At 48.6% G+C, this 23,607-nt stretch overlaps 2 protein-coding genes across 2 annotated transcripts in view; one reads left to right on the forward strand and one right to left on the reverse strand.

The window, feature by feature from the left end:
- Window positions 1-613, reverse strand: part of LOC142245079 (cytochrome c, somatic) — a 223,144-nt gene extending 222,531 nt beyond the window's left edge. Inside the window, exon 1 of the mRNA XM_075317379.1 lies at window positions 569-613. Within this exon, the coding sequence (XP_075173494.1) occupies window positions 569-598 (30 nt within the window). The 5' untranslated portion in view covers window positions 599-613. The remainder of the gene's footprint in view (window positions 1-568) is intronic.
- Window positions 614-5,627: 5,014 nt separating this feature from the next.
- RBM45 (RNA binding motif protein 45) overlaps window positions 5,628-23,607 on the forward strand; it is a 69,681-nt gene continuing 51,701 nt past the window's right edge. Inside the window, exons 1-4 of the mRNA XM_075317382.1 lie at window positions 5,628-5,996; window positions 9,234-9,356; window positions 10,036-10,162; window positions 20,874-21,023. Coding sequence (XP_075173497.1) covers window positions 5,718-5,996; window positions 9,234-9,356; window positions 10,036-10,162; window positions 20,874-21,023 — 679 coding nt within the window. The 5' untranslated portion in view covers window positions 5,628-5,717. The remainder of the gene's footprint in view (window positions 5,997-9,233; window positions 9,357-10,035; window positions 10,163-20,873; window positions 21,024-23,607) is intronic.

Consider the following 23,607-nt stretch of genomic DNA (forward strand, 5'->3'; position numbering starts at 1 on the left):
TAAGACACTGTCTTATATTTTGTTTTTGCACCTAAAAAAGCACTAGTTCTTATTTTCGAGGAGACATGGTTTGGGGTAAGTTTACCCCCCAGGAAATGCAGATCCCCCTTCCCAGTTATACAGTGTAGGGGGAACTTATACAGGATGGGAGCTAATGTGGGGGCTGTCATATACTGTGGGGACTACTTTGGGGGTTCTCATACAGTGTGGGGACTACTGTAGAAGACATTATACAATTTGGGGACTACTGTTGGGACAATCAGTGTCGGCTACTGTGGTAGCCATTATACAGTGTGTGGACTATTGTTTTTGGGGGAGCTGTGGACCCATCATACTGTCTATAGGGGAGGTATACCTTGTTTCCCTGAAAATAAGACCTCCCCCGAAAATAAGACCTAGCAGGAATTTTCAGCAATGCCTAAATATCAGACATCCCCCGAAAACAAGACCTAGTTGTGGTTCAATAATGAAGTGTCCGTGTAGCTAAAAGAGTTAAAGATACTGCAGGACAGTTCATTATAGAAAGCAGAGACCCCCAAAAGAGAGAAGACCCAGCGATCATACTCACCAGACACCGACCGGGAGCAGTGGAACGCATCTGGACCTGCGGCGGAACAGACACATCAGATCACATATACACTCACCACATCCAGCGATATTGATTGCTTCTGGGCAGCTTAAGGACCTGTGACACTGTGCAATGTGCAGTGGAGCTTCCAGGACCTGCGGGTGGAACGTATCATGTGACCATGTGCACTGTGCAGTGGATCTTCTAGGACCTGCTGGCCGGAAGCAAGTGGTATCACTGGATGTGGTGAGTCTGTGCTGGTGCGATTGTATGAGCAATATGTAATGTATGTGATCTGATGTGTGAGTGTGATCTGATGTGTAATGCCTGCTTTACACGCTTCAATAAATCTTTCAATCCGTCGTCGGGGTCAAGTTGTAAGTGACGCACATCCTGCATCGTTCGTGACGTATTTGCGTGTGAAACCTACGTGCGATCAAGATTGACCGAAAATACGGTGATCGCATACACGTCGTTTATTCCTCATACATTGGACGTTTTGTTGTATGAACCTAGTCAATTGTAACGTGTGACATCCCTCATACGATTTCAGTGTCTGATGCTATGTGCGCAGGTGTGCGCTCTGCACCGCAGCTTAAAAAAAGTCCGCTTCAGAGCGCAGCTGAAAAGCTGCGTTCTGAAGCGCCTCACAATGTCTGTCATTCACTAATCTCTGTCAGTCCGTCACTATCTCTGTCCCTCTCTCTCTGTCCATGTCAGTCTATCCCCCTCTCTCATATACTCACCGATCCCCGACGCTGCACGGCGTTCACACTGCTCCAGCGGCTTTTACTGTTTTGAAAAAGCCGGCCGCCCATTAAACAATCTCGTATTCCCTGCTTTCCCCGCCCACCGGCGCCTATGATTGGTTACAGTGAGACACGCCCCCACGCTGAGTGACAGGTGTCACACTGCACCCAATCACAGCAGCCGGTGGGCGTGTCTATACTGTGCAGTGAAATAAATAATTAAATAATTTAAAAAAATGGCGTGCGGTCCCCCCCAATTTTAAAACCAGCCAGATAAAGCCATACGGCTGAAGGCTGGTATTCTCAGGATGGGGAGCTCCACGTTATGGGGAGCCCCCCAGCCTAACAATATCAGCCAACAGCCGCCCAGAATTGCCGCATACATTATATGCGGCAGTTCTGGGACTGTACCCGGCTCTTCCCGATTTGCCCTGGTGCGTTGGCAAATCGGGGTAATAAGGAGTTATTGGCAGCCCATAGCTGCCAATAAGTCCTAGATTAATCATGTCAGGCGTCTATGAGACACCCTCCATGATTAATCTGTAAATTACAGTGAATAAACACACACCCGAAAAATCCTTTATTAGAAATAAAAACACAAACATATACCCTGGTTCACCACTTTAATCAGCCCCAAAAAGCCCTCCTTGTCCGGCGTAATCCAGGATGCTCCAGCGTCGCTTCCAGCGCTGCTGCATGGAGGTGACCGGAGCTGCAGCAGACACAGCCGCTCCGGTCACCTCCACACAGCAAATGAAGACAGCCGGCGATCAGCTGAGCTGTCACTGAGGTTACCCGCTGTCACTGGATCCAGCGGTGGATGCAGCGGTGGCCGCGGGTAAGCTCAGTGAGCGCTCAGCTGATCGAGCTACTCACCGCTGCTCCTCTCACCTCCACGCAGCAACTGAGGTGAGTAGCGCGATCAGCTGAGCGCTCACTGAGCTTACCCGCGGCCACCGCTGCATCCACCGCTGGATCCAGTGACAGCGGGTAACCTCAGTGACAGCTCAGCTGATCGCCGGCTGTCTTCATTTGCTGTGTGGAGGTGACCGGAGCGGTGGTGTCTTCTGCAGCTCCGGTCACCTCCATGCAGCAGCGCTCGAAGCGACGCTGGAGCATCCTGGATTACGCCGGACATGGAGGGCTTTGTGGGGCTGATTAAAGTGGTGAACCAGGGTATATGTTTGTGTTTTTTATTTCTAATAAAGGATTTTTCGGGTGTGTGTGTTTATTTACTGTAATTTACAGATTAATCATGGAGGGTGTCTCATAGACGCCTGACATGATTAATCTAGGACTTATTGGCAGCTATGGGCTGCCAATAACTCCTTATTACCCCGATTTGCCAACGCACCAGGGCAAATCGGGAAGAGCCGGGTACAGTCCCAGAACTGCCGCATATAATGTATGCGGCAATTCTGGGCGGCTGTTGGCTGATATTGTTAGGCTGGGGGGCTCCCCATAACGTGGAGCTCCCCATCCTGAGAATACCAGCCTTCAGCCGTATGGCTTTATCTGGCTGGTTTTAAAATTGGGGGGGGACCGCACGCCATTTTTTTTAATTATTTAATTATTTATTTCACTGCACAGTATAGACACGCCCACCGGCTGCTGTGATTGGGTGCAGTGTGACACCTGTCACTCAGCGTGGGGGCGTGTCTCACTGTAACCAATCATAGGCGCCGGTGGACGGGTAAAGCAGGGAATACGAGATTGTTTAATGGGCGGCCGGCTTTTTCAAAACAGTAAAAGCCGCCGGAGCAGTGTGAATGCCGTGCAGAGCCGGGGATCGGGGATCGGTGAGTATGAGAGAGGGCTGCTCAATTCACTTACTCAGGGGATTAGCGGTCACCGGTGAGTCCTTCACAGGTGACCGCTAATCAGGGCACGACACAGACAGAGCCGCAGCATCACAATGAAGTCGGGTGAGGTTCACCCGAGTTCATTCTGACAGTGCGGCTCTTTCTGTGTCTGCTGTCAGCGGCCATTCAGCTCTGCTACATGGCTGTCTGTGTCTGCTGTCAGCGGCCATGTAGCAGAGCTGAATGGCAGATGACATAGTAAAAACGCATACCTACACATTACACACGCTTGACAAGTCAATAAATAAAAAAAAAAAGGGTGCCCAATGCATACGTCACAGAACACATGATCTAAAGGATCACACACAAAATTGATCAATTTAACATAGACTACTAACGCACGTGTGACAGCAAATGAACGACCTACGTGCAATCTCATTCAATCGCATATGCGACCTGGGCGTGTCACATCGCATACGAGATCGCACACCTAATTGTAAGGTGTAAAGCTGGCTTAAGTGTATGTGATCTGATGTGCGACTAGCCCACTCATCCTGGTATATAGCCCTCCACCGCGTTGCACACTATAAAAAAAAAAAGAAACTATTATACTATGTGTTCACTTTTATAATGAGGCATATGGAATTTTGTATACATAGATAGGATGGATGGATAGATAGCTATAAAGACAGTCAGATAGGATGGATAGATAGGATAGACAGACAGACAGGATGGATGTACAGACAGACAGATAGGATGGACAGACAGTATACAGACAGATAGTATACACAGACAGACAGTGTACACAGACAGACAGTACACATAGACAGTACACACAGACAGTACACAGAAAGATAGTATACACAGACAGTATACACAGATAGTATACACAGACAGTACACACAGACAGATAGTATACACAGACATACAGTACACACAGACAGTGTACACAGACAGACAGTGTACACAGACAGACAGTGTACACAGACAGACAGTGTACACAGACAGACAGTGTACACAGACAGAACACACAGACAGATAGTATACACAGACAGACAGTGTACACAGACAGATAGTATACACAGACAGACAGTGTACACAGACAGACAGTGTACACAGACAGAACACACAGACAGATAGTATACACAGACAGACAGTGTACACAGACAGAACACACAGACAGATAGTACACACAGACAGACAGTGTACACAGACAAAACACACAGACAGATAGTATACACAGCCAGACAGTGTACACAGACAGACAGTACACATAGACAGTACACACAGACATACAGTACACACAGACAGATAGTATACACAGACAGATAGTATACACAGACAGTACACACAGACAGTACACAGAAAGATAGTATACACAGACAGTACACACAGACAGTACACAGAAAGATAGTATACACAGACAGTACACACAGACAGACAGTATACACAGACAGACAGTATACACAGACAGACAGTACACACAGACAGACAGCTACATATTGCACACTATACAGGACACACACATATCTTATACATAACACACACAGGCAGCACATAACACATGATTCACATTATACTCACCTCCTTATTGCCTCCTGGAGTTCAGAGGGCCTTTAGAAGCAGCTTCTCCGGCCGCAGCAGTGCAGGCGCCCCTCCCCCCTCTTGGTGTAGTGAAGAGTAGACGGGAGCAGACAGGACACAGAGGAGGGGAGGGCGCCCTGTGCAGGAGCCTGTGCACCGCAGGAGCAACAAGTGACAGTGATCTGACCCTGCGGGACCCCATCTGCTGTCTGCTGGAAGGGGCCCTGTGCGACTGGTGGCCATGGTACTTACCTACCCTGCGCCCCCCGGCGTCCTCCTGCGACACTGGCATGCCTGCAGTGAGCAGCGTGTGTCAGTGTCACGTGCAGCCTCCGACACACATCTATCTGGATCAGGGGCTGGGGTCAGTGGGCCCCCTGCACCCCTGGGCCCGGTTGCAGAGGCGACCTCTGTGACCACGGTCGTTACGCCCCTGCTTGTAAGCCTTGTGTGTGTTCTGCTTTCTGGCAGTGGTAGTCGGTCTCCAAGGCAACAAGCTGCATTAATAAAAAGTTAATATCTCAAGAATGGCTGAAAATTTTAATAAGCAGTAAATTGCAAAAATTAATTACATGTATAAACATGATGTGAAAAAACCCATTAATAAATGTGGGGGAAAAAACCCTTTAAGTCTTTTCTCCCATTCAGCATAAAAAAAAATATGCAGAGCTCGGCCTGCGGTGCAGATTTAAAATCCACGGTTTGTCGAAGTTCGCTGTATAATATATTTACATGCAGGATTAAAAAACAAATCTACGAATTTCACAACAAATAACAGGTTTTCTTTCCGGCTTTTGCTTCTTGCAGGGCTTGTGTGCCTCCCTCACAGCAGACAAAAAGCAAGGCGCTCTCAGGGTGCAGTGCGGCCTCCAACCACCAGAGGTCGCTGCTGTGGCAAAGCGCGGCCACATTTAGTGCAGACGTCAGCGGAAGGGGCGGGGCCTGCTTTGTGCGCCACTAACTGCCTGATCGCGCGGTGTCGTTCCTCTTTGCGCTCACACAACACCCGAAGATATGGAAGAGAGCAGCGGATTCCGTCCATCGGCCGGGAATCTGGACGATCCCCCCAACAGCCGCGTGTTCCTGGTGGTCAGCAAGACGCTGACGGAGGACACCATCCGGGAGAGATTCGCGGATTTCGGAGACATCCAGGACATCTGGGTGGTGAAGGACAGACACACCAAGGAGTCCAAAGGCATCGCCTTCGTGAAGTATGCCCGCTCCTCTCAGGCGTGCCGGGCTATGGAGGAGATGCACGGCCGCTGCCTCAGCGACAACAGCAAGCCCATCAAGGTGCGCCAATCACAGCTCTGCTTTCATTGTTCTAATAGGAAAGCAAATGCATGCTGGAATGTGATTGGTTGCCTTCTGTTTAAAGCTTTATAGTCAGCATCCAATCAGATTCTGTCTTTTCTAGCACAACGTCCAAGCTGTTTTTTAATTGGTTTCACTGTTAAAATCGGTTTGCCGAAAGAAAGTAATCAGTTTTGTGTGTGACTTGTACAGTATCAGCAGATTAGGCTGCGTACACACATCAGTTTTTTGCCATCAGGCACAATACGGTAGAAACATGAAAAAACGCGCCTGGTGACTCCGGATGCGGTTGTTTTCCCCCATAGACTTCTATTAGCGCCAGATGGTCTTGCGTTCCATCCGGCTTTCACCGGATCCAGCAAAATTTGCTTGTCTGGCGACCGGATGGAATATTGAGGTGAATGTTTTGTTTGTCTCCGGAAAACCGTATTGCGCCGTAGCCTATGGATAGATTACGTCTGCCGGGTCCGTTTTTTTGAACTGAGCATGCTCAGTATCAAAACGGAACCGTCAAACGGATGGAAACAACTGATCCATTTTTTCGCCGGATCATGTCTGATGGCAAAAAAATGATGTGTGAAAACAGCCTAATCCAGAGCCCTCTGTCATTCGGTAAGAGATTCAAGGGAACCTGTCACTGGATGTTTATAATACTCCCCTAACGGTTGGTGCAGAGCAGACTGGATCGATGAGAGTCTCCATTCTCCGGGTCAGCGCCTCCTCTTTCGGCCATCTTTGTCCTCCTTCTGAAGCTTGCGTGGATGACACGTTCTACGTTATACACACAAGCCGACAGTGAGATCCTACTCAGGGCAGATCAAAGTGCGCCTGCGCAGGACCTCACTGTCGGCTTGTGTAGATGACTTACAACGTGTCATCCACACTAGCTTCAGAAGAAGAGCAAAGATGGCCGAAAGAGGAGGCTAGGACCCGGAGAACAGAGATGCCCATCCGACCAGTCTGCTCCGCACCGACCGTTAGGTGAGTATTATAAACATCCAATGACTGGTTCCCTTTAAACATACAGCAGAATGCTTTTTGCAGATCTAGTGTCTGCCATTACTACCTCCTGGGCATTCCACTGTCTGTCTGCTCTAACTGTAAAGAACCCTTTCTTACATACATCCTGCTGCAATGCTTTATCCCTGCAGTCATGGGATGCGATTAGTGCATGATTTGCTTCCCATATTACAACTGGAAGATCCAAGAAGCTGGTGTTAGTGATGGGTTGATTGCGACCGATCTGAAAGCCTGGTCCATACTGGGAATGGTGGGACTACAGAAGCATCTAAATAGCTCTTACTGGATATTAAATGAGTGTTTCTTAGCTGCAACCCCGCCCACCACTCAATTTCATTGGCTGGCTACAGGAGGGCGTGCTTCAGTCAGTTGGACGGAGTTTTGGTTCTATTAAAGGGAACCTGTCAGGTGCAATACGCACTCAGGACCATGAGCAGTTCTGGGTGCATATTGCTAATCCCTGCCTAACTGTCCCTGTATACACCGGCATAGATAAAGAGATCTTTAGAAAAAGTATTTCTAAAGATCTTATATCATATGCTAATGAGAGCAGGGCAGTAGGCCCCTGGGCGTTGCTTCCCTTGCCAGTCGCTCCCTTTAGCATATTACTACATCCCTGTGGGCGTGCTATCATGCTAATGAATACGCAGCGTCACTCACCTATCCGCTGCCATCGCTCCAAACTCCGGGGTCATGCGCACCCCGTCTGACTGCGATAGCAGTGGAGAGGGGAGTGAGATCATCCTGTGATGCTGCACGTTCTTTAGCATGATAGCACACCCACAGGGGTTTACTAACATGCTAATGGGGGCGACAGGCAAGGGAAGCAATGCCCAGGGGCCTACTGCTCTTGCTCACTCATTACCATACAGAAAAAGATCTTTAGAAATACTTTTTCTAAAGATCTCTTTATCTATGCTACTAGATACAGGGACAGTTAAGCTGGGTTCACACATAGCGACAGCGATGTCGCTGTTACGTCACCATTTTCTGTGACGCAACAGCGACCTAGTAAGTCGCTGTTATGATCCCTGCTTAGCTGTCAAACACAGCAGACACAGCAGCGATCATAACGACACGCGTCGCTGTGGAAGCCATGCTGCACTTGGTAACTAAGGTAAATATCGGGTAACAATTACCCGATATTTACCTTGGTTACCAGCGCACACGCTTGGCGCTGGCTCCCTGCTCTCCTAGCCAGGGTACACATCGGGTTAATTACCCCATGTGTACTCCGGCTACGTGTGCAGGGAGCCAGCGCTAAGCGGTGTGCTCTCACGCTGCCAGTGCCGGCTCCTTGCTCACGTAGCTGCAGTACACATCGGGTAATTAACCCGATGTGTACTCTGGCTAGGGGAGCAGGGAGCTGGCACTGGCAGCGTGAGAGCGGCGGTGCTAGTAACTAAGGTAAATATCGGGTAACCAAGGAAAGGGCTTCTTGGTTACCTGATGTTTACCATGGTTACAGCTTACCGCAGTCTGCCAGAAGCCGGCTCCTGCTCCCTGCTCGCTTCAGTTCAGCGATGTGGGCTTCACAGCGGGAGAGCGATGAGCAAAAAATGAAGCAGGACATTCAGCAACGACCGGCGACCTCACAGCAGGGGCTGGGTCGTTGCTGGATGTCACACACAGCGTCGGGACGTCGCTGCAACGTCACAGGAAATGCTGACGTAGCAGCGACGTCGTTGTCGCTGTGTGTGACACCACCTTTAGGCAGGGATTAGTAATTTACACCCAGAACTGCTCGTGGCCTGACAAGTTCCCTTTAAATGTATCTAAAATTTGTGTGAACACATTTATTAGGAATCCATTTAGGATCCAAAAGGAATCAAATCTTTTTGGTGAATAGAGCCAAGTGATCCACCAAAAGAGCCAGGACGCCCATCACTACCAGGTGTGGAAGTCATTCCTGGATCTCCAAAATTTTGTGGAATTGTGGCCATTTATTCACCATTTTGCTGGATTTGTGCAAATCAGAATCTGGCGAATCCAAAATATTCTGTGAATTAATAGCTAATTTGATCCTATACCAATCGATCATCTCTAGTAAGTACCATTAGATGTCAGTGGTGCGTGACAGACACCATTGTGGGGGTTACATAGTTTCAGCGTTGGTTCAGACTCGGACTAATTGATCAATTCCTTCTAAATTGTCTTAGTTTGTGCACCCTGTTTACTAACTCTCATCTCTTTCAGGTCTTTATTGCTCAGTCCCGTGGGTCCACAAGTCACAGAGAAGTGGAGGACGAGGAGCTGACCAGGATCTTTGTCATGATCCCGAAAACCTATACAGAAGATGACATCAAGAACAAGTTCAAGGTACAAACCCTGCAGATTTGTGTATGGTATCTAACAAACATCTGAGCAGAATGGAGAAGACTTGTCATTACCACCCATAAATAATCGCTGTACGTGTAACACCTCTCGAGATTCTTTATGCTGCTCCGCATAACTATCCGCTGATCATCGCCCCTTACAAAGACCTCATAAAAGCAACTCTAAATAAAGTCTCATATCTCCGGAACCCCCTTTATTAGAGCTGGGAGAAATTAAGGAGACAATGCCAAAAGTTGCTAAAGTTTAGCAAAGGCAACATTTTGTGACTGCTTAAAGTATTTTACTAGTGATGAGCGAATACTAACTATTCAGGTTATTCGTACCAAATACCTAGTATTATTCCAGTGTTCATAACGACCCTAATGCAAGTCAATGGGGAACCCGAGCATTTTTCCGGAAAATAGTACAAAAAAAATGCTCGGGTACCCCATTGACTTGCATTAGGTTCGTTATTTGTGAGGAATACTGGAATAGTGCTAGGTACTTGGTACCAATAACCCGAATATTCAGTGTTTGCTCATCGTTAGTTTTTACAGCAGTATTCTGTCATAAAAGCTTTGATGATTCGGGCCCTATGACATTAATGGAGACTTTATCTTGTGTGTTTCCATATATTTGTGGTGTCTGACACTCAGATATATATTTTTTTTTCTTTCACCAGGAATATGGACCCGTTGAATACTGTTCAATTATCAAGAATAAAACCACAGGCGAGAGTAAAGGATTGGCCTACGTGCGGTTCCAGAAGCCGTCCCATGCTGCCTTGGCAATTGAAAATTGTGACAGAAGTGAGTGCTTGTCTGTGGCTGTAATCTGATGTAATCTACCGCAGGGTCACATCTATCTCTCTAGCTCGCGCTCTTCCCACCCCCACCCACCCACCCCCGCTCTCCCTATCCTTGATATTAGCCTACGAAGCTAGATTAAAGGGATTCGGTCTGCAGGTTTTTGCTATGTAATTTCAGAGCAGCATGATGTAGGGCCAAAAACCCTGATTCCAGCCATGTGTCACTTAGTTTACTGGGTGCAGCAGTTCTGATAGAGTCCCTGTTTTCTTTCCTGCAGAGCTCAAAATGCTGAGCTGTGTATATCCCTCCCACTCCACTGATTGGCAGCTTTTTCTTTACATTGTCTAGTGACACAAAGCTGCTAATCAATGCTGGTGGTGGGGTTGGACCAGGAGGCACGAGACACCTACTCCTGTAATGATGATCTCCTGCTGAAAAATCACTGAATGTTTTGAAACAGCAGAACTTTCCAGTAAGTGACACATCACTGGAATCAGGGTATCCGCTCTTACATTTTTGTACCATCAGATTATGCAAAAAAAAACTGCTGACAGATTCCCTTTAAATAGATTAGTGAGTGATTTACGTGGCTCCATCACCTTTACAATGTGAAATAAGCTGATGTCAAAGGTCCATAGAAATGTGAGTAAGACGAGAAACTGGAGCTGTATATGGGATTTATAGGATTGCATGGAGCTGCAATGCGCACATTGGGCACTGCTACATACTGCTCTGTACTACCTAATGTGTAGCAGATCAGGGAGGTCCCAAGTCTTTGGACTTCCCCCATTATTTCACTAATCAATAAAAATGCCGCTCGTCAGGTAGAAATGCTCAGCGTATGCAGAGAGCTCAGACGTTCTGTATAGCCTGTACGCTGCTCTGTGCAGAAGCTGGGATACCTGACGAGCTGCGTTTTTCAGAGTGGCTTTTCAAGTGGCCCAGGACACTGACCTCTACCATCTGCGGCACATGTTGGGTGTGATGGTGGGATATGGGGGGAGGTGTATCTTGCTGTACAGATTCCTATTTTAAGCTTGCTTCACTGTCCATTATTTGTACTGCTTCTGTGTATATTGTATTGTTTGTAAGTAATCATCCCCTATAGTGCAAGGTTATAGCCTCTTGGGGCGCTTCTGTCCCTGGGTGTGGGGGGAGGTGGGCCTAGAGTCCACCTACTGTAAACTGCTTACCTGGGAGATTCAGGCAGTCTGTTGGAGAACTTGAAAGGGAGAAAGATTGAACCTCTGGGAGAACCTGGGACTTAGAGAGACCATAACATTTATCGCTTATTGGATTATTTTCATATTTCTGTACTAATTTTACCCTCTGTTTTGTGGATTATTTTATGGACCATTTGAGTTGCTTGGAATAAATGCTCTGTTGATTGTGTGATATGGGAGAAGGACCCCGTCACATTGGGTAATATCTGCCATTCAAAGCACCACTCCAGTCTGTTTTTTTCACCACTGTAGTGATGCTTCTAATCTACGTCCCCTGCCCCCGGTCTTCACCTTTATCACTGCCACTCCGGTTTGGATTTTGTAGTTTTTGACCTGCTAGCTATTATAGTGTTTCATAGAGTGCCCCAAAGGTCACAACTCAAGTCTGAGAGCCTCGTTCTGGCTCTTATAGGCTTGCATTGGGAGCTTGTGATCTATTTTCTAACAGACGTTGCAATCATAAGATGACGAAACAGGAACAGAGTGGTGCCAATAAAACTTAGACGCCGGAGGATGAGTATGTGGCAGGGGACCCTAGGCTAAAAGCAAATGCTGGAGTGGTGCTTTAAACAGTAAGGTAGCTGGATATGTACTCTATGTATCCTGAGACTTTCTAATTCACTTTGTCGGGAGGCTGATCACATGTATTCACCTAGTATTACTTGCAAATGACGACTCTTATTAGATTGAGATGTCATTTTTGAGATAATACAGCAATACAACCCTTATTCAAATCTAAAGGGTGATTTACACGCTGCGACATCGCTAACAATATATCGTCGAGGTGACGTCGTTAGCGACATCGCAGCGTGTGACAGCTAGGAGCGATGATCAACGAGCGCAAAAACATCAAAGATTGTTGACACGATCATAATATCGTTGGTGGTGCATGCCACTGGTTGTTCGTCGTTCCTGCGGCAGCACACATCGCTATGTGTGACACCGCAGGAATGACGAACAGCTCCTTACCTGCGTCCACCGGCAATGAAGAAGGAAGGAGGTGGGCGGCATGTTCCGGCCGCTCATCTCCGCCCCTCCGTTTCTATTGGACGGCTGCCGTGTGACGCCGCACGAACCGCCCCCTTATAAAGGAGGCGGTTCGCTGGCCACAACGACGTCGCAGGGAAGGTAAGTCCATATGACGGGTGTAAGCGATGTTGTGCACCACGGGCAGCGAATTGCCCGTGACGCACAACCGACGGGGGTGGGTACGCTCGCTAGCGATAGCGATATCGCAGCGTGTAAAGTGCCCTTAAAATGTCAGCTTGCAGTATAAAGTGCCTAGACCGGGTGCAAGTGAGAATGTAAGGCCAAATTCACATTGTTACAACACTAAAACCACAATAGTAGTATGGATGGCCCTATTGCACAAATCTCTATAAATACACCAAAAAATATATGCAAGCCACGTTATATGATTCAATTAACAACATCTGTATTATTCATTAAAATACATAAAATAGGGGGGGGGGCGTGGCCAGCAGGCAGCATGAGCGGTCGCATCTGAGAGCAGCTCCGCAGTCCAACGCTGATAAATACTATTAATCCTGCCGAAATTGGTGCCTAAATACACCTCCGGATTCCCTGTGGTGCGGTGAGCATTCTGATCGGTACCATGAGCAGAGGTCGCAGCGCAGCGGCGGCTGAAAAGCTGAAGAAGTTTGCTCGGGACTCCCAGCAAGATGGCGTCGGCAAGCAGTCGGAGCGGGAATCCAGTGAGGCGGAGGAGGAGGAGAGCATGGAGGCCGGATCCAAGGAGCCGCAGGAGTTAACCCTGCAGCAAGTTACTTCGCAGTTACTTGCGGCGATCCAGGATTCAAAAGTGTCGCTGACGGGCAAAATCGAGGAGGTTAAGATTGATGTGGGACTCTTCCGGCTGGACCTGCAAAATCTGAGAGAGCGGGTAAAGGAGACGGAGCAGCGGATCTCCACGCTGGAAGACGACGCCAAAGCGACGCCGGGCAGATTGTCCTCTTTGGAGAGCGCGGCAAATAACTGGGCGCAAAGGGCTGACGATCTGGAAAACCGCCTGCGTCGCAATAATTTAAGAATTCTGGGGATGCCGGAGAGGGCAGAAGGGAGCGACCCATGTAAGTTCATGGAAACATGGCTTTCTGAAACTTTCCCTGATGCGACGCTGTCAGCGGCATTCGCTATAGAACGAGCCCACCTGGTACCGGCCAGACCTCCTCCCCCGGGAGCGCAGCCTAGACCTCTCCTGGCCCGACTGTTGAGCAGCAGGGATAGAGATGCGATCCTTGGTGCGGCGCGACGCAAAGGCCCGATCCTACATAATAATGCTCCCATACTGATTTTCTTTTTCGCTCCTAATTGGGAGACCCAGACAATTGGGTGTATAGCTATTGCCTCCGGAGGCCACACAAAGTATTACACTTAAAAGTGTAAGGCCCCTCCCCTTCTGGCTATACACCCCCAGTGGGATCACTGGCTCACCAGTTTTGTGCTTTGTGCGAAGGAGGCAACACATCCACGCATAGCTCCACTGTTTAGTCAGCAGCAGCTGCTGACTATGTCGGATGGAAGAAAAGAGGGCCCATACGAGGGCCCCCAGCATGCTCCCTTCTCACCCCACTTCATGTCGGAGGTGTTTGTTAAGGTTGAGGTACCCATTGCGGGTACGGAGGCTGGAGCCCACATGCTGCTTCCTTCCCCATCCCTTTTTACAGGGCTCTGGGTGAAGTGGGATTCTATCGGTCTCCAGGCACTGAGGCCGTGCTCCATCCACAGCCCCTGGTATCTGCTGGACATGGAGCGGAGTATCTTCAGGGACATGGCCCTGCTACATGGAGGTACTCTGTGTCCCTGTGGGGACCGCGCAGACACACGGCAGCACTGCTGGGTGTGTTAGTGCGCCAGGGACAGCGGCGCTGTCCGCACTAGTGCCATCGCACACCACAGCGTTGCTGGGTGTGTTAGTGTATTGGGTGACTACCGCGCTAACCGCCGCTGCCATTTTTATTTAAGGCGCCGCTAGGATTGTGGTGCGCCGGGGACTTCCGCGCCGGCCAGCACTGATATGCCGGCCGCGCTTATTAACTCGAGTCCCCGGCTTCTGGGCCTAGTCTCCCTTCGTTACCGCCCACAGGCCTGACAGTCAGGGTAGGGGCGTGACGCTGCATAGCACAGCAGCGCTGAGAGCTGGAGTATGTTTTGCATACTCCACCCCTCTCACTGTGTGCACTGTGAAACCGGATTCCCGCACTTTCTCAGGCACGCCCACGGCTTCCTTCTCTACACAGGACGCCGGCAGCCATTAGTGTCAGTTTCTGTACGAACAGAGACAAGTGTGGAAGACCCTGGCATTCTGATAGCACACAATCGCTGTAACAGGCGTTAAGCAGCACCTGTGGTGCTAACCCCACTAGTGCAGAAGTGCACTTATAGATATGCTTGTACTATATACATTGCACTGTTTGGTCGCACGTTGTATATACCCTCCTGGATTGTGCGGAGGAGTTATCAGCATATTCTCTGTGTAAATCAAAGGTGCAGAAACTCATGTTTTTCTGTGCAGCCGGTACAGCATGTACGGCTATACGGCCGGCAGGTTACATAGACCCCCATTGTATCCAACTCAGCCGGAGTCTCTGCTAATGGCCAGAGGATGAGGACGGTGTCTGCAGTATTTACTGACAGATTTTCTGAGACTATGGCTATGATACTAGAAGCCTAGCAGTCCGGACATGTCTCTCACAACATGGGCACTGTTGAATCATTGATCCATGGCCCCCCTCAGTGTGAACAGCTAACAGCTCCGGGAATGTCACACGCATCCCAGAGTCACGGCTCTGCACAGACGTCAGTCCCAGACAGCCTAAGCGGGCTCACTATGAGCGGCCCTCGGTTTCATCAGGGTCCTAGCAGAAGGACTCTCTGTGTAATGAGGCGGAAGTAGCGGCTCAGGATTCTGATCCTGAGACCGCTCTCAATCTGGATACACCTAATGGTGACGCCATAGTGAATAATCTTATAGCGTCCATCAATAGAATGTTGGTTATTTCTCACCCAGCTCCTCCAGTGGAGGAGTCAGCTTCACGTATTTTTCTGGACCACTCTGCCTTCAGAGAGGCAGTCCAGGAACACCACACTTATCCAGATATGCGCTTCTCCAAACGGCTTAGGATACACGTTATCCCTGCCCCCTGACGTGGTCAAGGACTGGACCCAGTGTCCCAAGCGGCATCCTCCAATCTCCAGGCTTGTAGCTAGATCCATAGTTGCAGTGGGAGATGGAGCTGCACTTAAAGATGCCACTGACAGACAGATGGATCTCTGGTCTAAATCCATCTATGAGGCTGTCGGCGCACCGTTGGCTCCAGCATTCTCACCCTTGGGGCACTCCAAGCTATTTCAGCTTGTCTTACACAGATTGACACGGTTACACGTACATCTGTGCCGCAGGTGGCATCCTTAACCTCTCAAATGTCTGCATTTGTTTCTTACGCGATTCAGGTTGCCCTAGACTCTGCGAACCGTGCGGCAGTAGCCTCCGCTACTCCGTGTTTTTAAGCAGAGCCTGGTCTGCTCGTTAAGTGAATGGAAGGCAGATTCTGCTTCCAAAAAAGGGTGCTTAACCAGTTGCTTTTTTCTGCTGACCGACTGTTTGGTGAGCGTTTGGAGGTAACCATTAAACAGTCCAGGGGTAAGGATTCATCCTTTCCTCAGCCCGGACACATCAAACCCCAACAGAGCAGGAGGCAGTCGGGGTTTCGGTCTTTTCGAGGCTCGGGCAGGTCCCATTTTTCCTCGTCCAATGTGGACTCAAAAGGATCAGAGGAGCTCAGATTCTTGGCGGGCTCAGTCACGCCCAAAAAAGAGACAGTCTGAAAACCCGCTTCCAAGGCGGCTTCCTCATGACTTGCGGCCTCCTCTCTCCGCATCCTCGGTCGGTAGCAGGCTCTCCCGCCTTGGCGATATTTAGCTGCCATAGGTCAATGACCGTTGGGTGTGAGACATTCTGTCTCACGGGTTCAGGATAGAGCTCACTTCTCGTCCTCCAACTCGATTCTTCAGAACGTCTCCACCTCCCGGCCGAGCCGCTGCTCTTCTGCAAACAGGGTGCACTCTATAGGCAGAAAGAGTGATGACCCCCGTTCCTCTTCAGGAACAAGGTCACGGTTTTTACCCCAAATTATTTGCGGTGCCTATAAGAACGGGCCGTTCCGTCCCGTTCTGGATCTAAAACTGCTCAGCAAGCTCGTGGACACCAGGCGGTTCCGGATGGAATCCCTCCGCCATGTCATCGCCTCAATGTCCTAAGGAGATTTCCTAGCATCATTACGCATCAAGGATGCTTATCCACACGTGCCGATTGATCCAGAGCACTAGCGTTTCTACGCTTCGTTATAGGAGTCGAACACCTTCTGTTCGTAGCTCTACCTTCCGGCTAGCGACAGTCCCACTGGTCTTCGCCAAGGTCAGGGCAGCAGTAGTCACAGTCCTGCACTCTCAGGGTCACTCTGTGATCCCATATTTAGACGATCTACTTGTCAAGGCACTCTCTTAGGAAACATGCCGACACTGCCCGAACGTTGCGCTGGAGACTCTCTAGAGTTTTGGGTGGATCATCAATTTTTTTTTTAAAGTCAGATCCGACCCCGACCCTATCGCTAACATATCTAGGCATGGAGTTTCATACTCTCTCAGCGATAGTGAAGCTTCCGCTAGACAAACAGCAGTCACTACGGGCTGCAATCTCTTCTTTAAGAACCAGTCGCACACATTGAGACGCCTCATGCACTTCCTACGTAAGATGGTAGCAATGGAGGCAGTTCTTTTCGCGCAGTTTTCATCTGCGTCCACTACAATGTGACATTCTCCGCCAATGGGACGGGGAGTCGACCTCCCTCAACAGAGTCGTCTTTCTTTCTCAGGCGGCCAAGGAATCTCTACGGTGGTGGCTTCTTCCCACCTCATGGTCAAAAAGAAGGTCCTTCCTATCCCCATCCTGGGCGATAGTTACGACAGACGCGAGTCTATCAGGGTGGGGAGCAGTTTTTCTCCACCACAGCGCTCAGGGTACGTGGACTCAGCAAGAGTCCACCCTTCAGATCAATGTTCTTGAAGAAGACACGGCATCCACCATATCCACAGTTCACATCCCAGGCGTGGAAAACTAGGAAGCTGACTTCCTAAGTCGCCGGGGTGTGGCCGACAGGGTATGGTCTCTTCACCCGGACGGGTTTCAGGAGATCTGGCGCCGCTGACAGAGGCCGGACGTCGATCTAATGGCGTCACGGCACAACAACAATGTGCCAGCTTCATGGCACGGTTTCACAATCATCGAGCTCTGGCGGCAGACGCCTTAGTTCAGCATTGGTCGCAGTTCCAGCTACCTTATGTGCCACCTCTGGCATTGTTGCCCAGAGTGCTGCGTTAGATCAGGACCGACTGCGGCCGCGCCATCCTCGTCGCTACAGATTGGCCGAGAATGTTGTGGTTCCCGGTTCTGTGGTGCCTCACGGTAGGCTAACCGGGGGCACTACCAGACCAATCAGACTGGCTGTCTCAAGGGCCATTCTTCCATTTGAATTCTACGGCCCTCAACCTGATGGTGTGGCATTGAGTCCTGGAACCTAGTGTCGTCAGGATTACCTCAGGACGTGGTTGCCACCATGAGACAGGCTAGCATACCAACGTCCGCCAAGATTGACCACAGGACGTGGAAGATATTCTTATCTCGGTGCTCGGCGCAGGGTGTTTCTCCCTGGCCGGTTGCATCGTCTATGTTTCCTTCCTTCCTGCAATCTAGGTTGGAAAAAGGGTTGTCGCTCAGTTCCCTTTAGGGACAAGTCTCAGCGCTATCTGTATTTTTTCAGAAACGACTTCCTCAGGTACGCACATTCCTACGGGGAGTTTGTCTTCTCAGCACTCCGTACAGGCGGCCGTTAGAGCCCTGGGATCTGAACAAGGTTCTAATTGCTCTCCAGATGCCGCCTTTCGAGCCTTTGAAAGAGGTCTCCCTTCCCGCTTTTCTCGGGAAGTGGCCTTCTAGTAACGGTCTCGTCTCTTAGGAGAGTTTCCGAGCTAGCAACGCTCTCATACAAATCTCCCTTCCTGGTCCTTCACCAGGACAGGGTAGTTCTGCGTCCGATTCCGGAATTTCTCCCTAAGGTGGTATCCCACTTTCATATCAATCAGGATATCACCTCACCTTCTTTGTGTCCTCGTCCAGTCCATCAATTTCAGAAGGATTTGCATCTGTTGGTTCTGGTGAGAGCACTCAGGTTCTACTTCCCGCATGGCGCTCCTGCGCCACCCGGATGCACTCTTTGTCCTTGTCGCTGGTCGGCGTAAACAGTCGCAAGCTTCTGAATCCACCCTGGCTCGGGGGATCGAGGAACCAATTCTTGAAACCTACAGTTCTACTGGGCTTCTGGTTCTCTCAAGGCTGAAGGCCCATTCTACCAGAGCCGTGGGTGCATCCTGGGCATTACGGCACCAGGCTACGGCTCAGCAGGTGTGTCAGGCACCTACCTGATTGAGTCTGCATACTTTTACCAAGCATTTTCAGGTGCATACCTACGCTTCGGCAGACGCCAGCCTAGGTAGATAAGTCCTTCAGGCGGCGATTGCCCACCTGTAGGAAAGGGCTGTTTGACGGCCCTATCACGAGGTATTCTTTTACCCACCCAGGGACTGCTTTTGGACGTCCCAATTGTCTGGGTCTCCCAATTAGGAGCGAAAAAGAAGAAGGGAATTTTGTTTACTTACCGTAAATTCCTTTTCTTCTAGCTCCAATTGGGAGACCCAGCACCCGCCCTGTTTTTTCGGGGTTTTTCTGTTTTTTCGGGTACACATGTTGTTCATGTGGTATGGTTCAGTTCTCCGATGTTTCCTCGGATTGAATTGGTCTTTAAACCAGTTATTGGCTTTCCTCCTTCTTGCTTTGGCACTAAAACTGGTGAGCCAGTGATCCCACTGGGGGTGTATAGCCAGAAGGGGAGGGGCCTTACACTTTTAAGTGTAATACTTTGTGTGGCCTCCGGAGGCAATAGCTATACACCCAATTGTCTGGGTCTCCCAATTGGAGCTAGAAGAAAAGGAATTTACGGTAAGTAAACAAAATTCCCTTCATTGTCTGCAAAATATATTTCTCCCCAAAGAACCAATCTAAAACCATGTGCAACAAAAATCCCTATCTATAATAATAAGTAGGTCATATATTCATATCTTTAGGGGGATTATATCTACATTACCGTCATGCATGGCAAAGATTACCGATGGTCCAAGTACGTAATGGTGCCGCGGCCTCCCACAAACACACTGACGCGCGTTTCGCAACTACCGTGCTTCGTCCATGCTTTCCTCATTTTTTTTCCATCCATCACTTTGGTTGATCCATTCAATTTTATGTATTTTATGTATTTGAATGAATAATAAAGATGTTGTTAATTGAATTACATAACTTGGCTTGCATATATTTTTTGGTGTATGTATACAAATTCACATTGTGTTTTAGTTTACGGTCAGTGACTCTGTCAAGGCTTATGTCTGGATCCCTGAAAATTAGGATTGACGTTTGTACTGACGGGGCCATTAACTTGCAGTGAAACAGATGAAGTCATTTTGTGTCTGTCTGACATCATTTTTGGCCCGATCAAACTATTTGAGGCGGTCACCAAAAAAAAACCACAGTTGACCACTCCTGAAATAGGTGGACACAGATAAAAGTGATGTCCTACAGAGCAGAATGTGACTGTCTGCATCATTACAGTCAACGACCCTGTTAGATATTTGCCTGAATCCTGTTTTCCATTGCTTCATACACAAGCCCAGATTGAGCCACTGACCATAGGGTAAAACATGACCCCTGCCTGAGGCTGCGGCCACACTGGGTCTACTGCGATCCTCGCATGACACTCGGCTCACTCTGGCAGCACAGCAGGAGCCGAGTGTCATGCAAGTGTCACTGCGACTGAGGTCCGATCATGCGAGCGTGCCTCAGCTGCAGGGGGCGGGCCGGTACTGAGGAGGAGAGGGAGGGATTTATCTTCCTCTCTCCTCTGTAGCCGGCTATTGCCATTCTCACCCTGCACTTGCGGTACACTGGTCTACTGCGAATGCAGTGTGATTTTTTTTTTTTTCTCTCGCCCCATAGACTTGAATGGGTGCGAGAGAATCTAGGATTGCATTAGTTGCAGCATGCTGCAATTGTTTTCTCGGTCCGATTAGGACTGAGAAAATAATCGCTCATGGGTGGTGGCACATAGGTTAACATTAGTCCGAGTGGAATGTGATGTTTTATCGCATTGCACTCGCTCCGATTTTCATGGCGTGTGTCTTAGGCCTTAACATGTGTCTGCAGGAATCCTCTCCCTCTTGGTCCCTGTTGATGTTTGCTGTAGACTTTTACTGGACAGTTGCTTTGTGTGTTCGTCATTCGTTCAGCTGCACCACTTTTAACATGGTGATAACGAAAACTTAGTGACCCTAAACTGCTCATTACAGATTTTCATTATTCCTAGGTTACAAAGCAATCCTGGCCGAACCCAGAAACAAGGGTGCGTCATCAGAAGGAGCAGATTACTACAGCTCGTCCCGGCAGCAGCAGCATCAGCAGCAGGAGCCTATGATGCACGACCATGGAGCATCTATGTATTCCTACAGTCAGTCTGGTAAGTGGCTGCTAGAACATACAACTTTTACTTTTACTATCATCACAGAGTCAGAAATAATTGTCCATGCCGCACTTTGTACAAGGCCCGTGTGCCACTTGCGATTGCCTCTCATGAGTTTCGCGGTGCATCACCCGGCACGGATTCACCCTCTGTTCACAAGAGGTGGTCGGCTGCATAGAGATGCATGCAACCGACCCGCTCCTGTGAGCAGAATGTGAGTCCGTGCCGGGTGATTCACCGCGAAACTCGTGCGAGATACTCGCGAGGCACTCGCCAAGTGGGACATCAGCCTAACTCCCATTTATTTCTATGGGAGTTAAAGAAACTGGGAAGCTCAGCTGCAACTTGGAGTTATTCCCCTTGAGTTAGGTATACGTTTAGAGTTGTCAGCTGTGGGAACTAATCCTATACATCAAGACCCGTGTTGTTCATACCACTCTTGATGAGAGGACGTGCTGGAGTCAGACGCTTCTTCTGATTTCATTAAGAGGCTCTGGAGTAGGGAACGCCACGGCTCATCCTGAGGTAGACGAGCTAGTTGCATCCAGTCCAGCGTCCTCCATCCTGCACCCCCTCCCCCTAACTTGTTGGAGTTGGGAGAAAATGACTTGAAAACACCAAAAGTTGCAGTATTTAGGCACAATTTTTTTTTTATTCCTGACTTATGTGACTTTTGAAATCCTTTACACCGAGATTCTGGCGTCCAAAGCCTTGAAAAATATAAATAAATATATATATATATATATATATATATATATATATATATATATATATATATATATATATATAATATATCCATATATCTATATATTCTAGGTTCTTCATAATAGCCACCTTTTGCTTTCATTACTACTTTGCACACTCTTGGCATTCTCTTGATGAGCTTCAAGAGGTAGTCACCGGAAATGGTTTTCCAACAGTCTTGAAGGAGTTGAGATGCTTAGCACTTGTTGGCCCTCTTGCCTTCACTCTGCGGTCCAGCTCACCCCAAACCATCTCGATTGGGTTCAGGTCTGGTGACTGTAGAGACCAGGTCATCTGGCGTAGCACCCCATCACTCTCCTTCTTAGTCACATAGCCCTTACACAGCCTGGAGGTGTGTTTGGCATCATTGTCCTGTTGAAAAATAAATGATGGTCCAACTAAACGCAAACCGGATGGAATAGCACGCCGCTGCAAGATGCTGTGGTAGGCATGGTGGTTCTGTATGCCTTCAATTTTGAATAAATCCCCAGCAGTGTCACTAGCAAAGCACCCCCACACCCCCACACCATCACACCTCCTCCTCCATGCTTCACGGTGGGGCCAGCCATGTAGAGTCCATCCGTTCACCTTTTCTACAAAGACACGGTGGTTGGATCCAAAGATCTCAAATTTGGACTCTTCAGACCAAAGCACAGATTTCCACTGGTCTAATGTCCATTCCTTGTGTTCTTTAGCCCAAACAAGTCTCTTCTGCTTGTTGTCTGTCCCTAGCAGTGGTTTCCTAGCAGCTATTTTACCATGAAGGCCTGCTGCACAAAGTCTCCTCTTAACAGTTGTTCTAGAAATGAGAAGGTGTCTGTACTGTATATGTATTGAAAATGTATCCCCTTGATGTACACTATAAACTGTGTGCAGAATTATTAGGCAAATGAGTATTTTGATCGCATGATACTTGTTATACATGTCGTCCTACTCCAAGCTGTATAGCCTGAGAGCCAACTACCAATTAAGTAAATCAGTTGATGTGCATCTCTGTAATGAGGAGGGGTGTCCAAACTTTAGTGTTGTGTGTGTGTGTGTGTGTGTGTGTGTGTGTGTGTGTGTGTGTGTGTGTGTGTGTGTGTGTATATATATATATATTATATTATATTATATTATATTATATTATATATTATATTTTTTTTTTTGTTAAATGCTTGAATGTGGGGCTAAACCTAGTTCTTGTAATTGGGTTTCATTATAGGCAATTTGTCATCAGAAAATGTTCTATTGTTTAACTCAGGTTTTTGAACCTGTCAGGTCCAATATGCACCCAGCACCATGAGCGGTTCTCAGTGCATATTGCTAAACCCTGCCTAACTGTCCCTGTATACACTAGCATAGAAAGATCTTTTATCATATGCTAATGAGGACAGCGACTAGTCATGAGAGCATTACTTCCCCCGACTAGTCTGCCCTCTTAGCATGTTAGTACACCCACAGAGGCGTACTAACATGTTGTTCAATGCAGCGTAATCAGCGGTGATGCGCGTACTTGTGTCCACTGACCGCTGAGCTGAATGCCATGGCACGTCCGGTCAGGTGCTGTATGAAGCAGAGTGTACGCATCCTGGTTTCAGACAGGTCTAATGCACTTGACAAGAAGTGCGGAAACTGCTCGGCGTTCACCACGGACACAGGTACGCACGTCACTGCTGGTGATGCAGCATTAAATAGCATGTTAGAACACCCCTGTGGGCGTGCTTACAAGCTAAGAGGGTGGACTAGTCAGGGGAAATAACTCCCTTGGGACTAGTCCCTGTGCTCATTAGCATATGATATAAGATCTTTAGAAATACTTTTGTCTAAAGATCTCTTTATCTATGCTACTAGATAC

This window comes from Anomaloglossus baeobatrachus, chromosome 7, assembly GCF_048569485.1.
Source record: "Anomaloglossus baeobatrachus isolate aAnoBae1 chromosome 7, aAnoBae1.hap1, whole genome shotgun sequence".
Lineage (NCBI taxonomy): Eukaryota > Metazoa > Chordata > Amphibia > Anura > Aromobatidae > Anomaloglossus > Anomaloglossus baeobatrachus.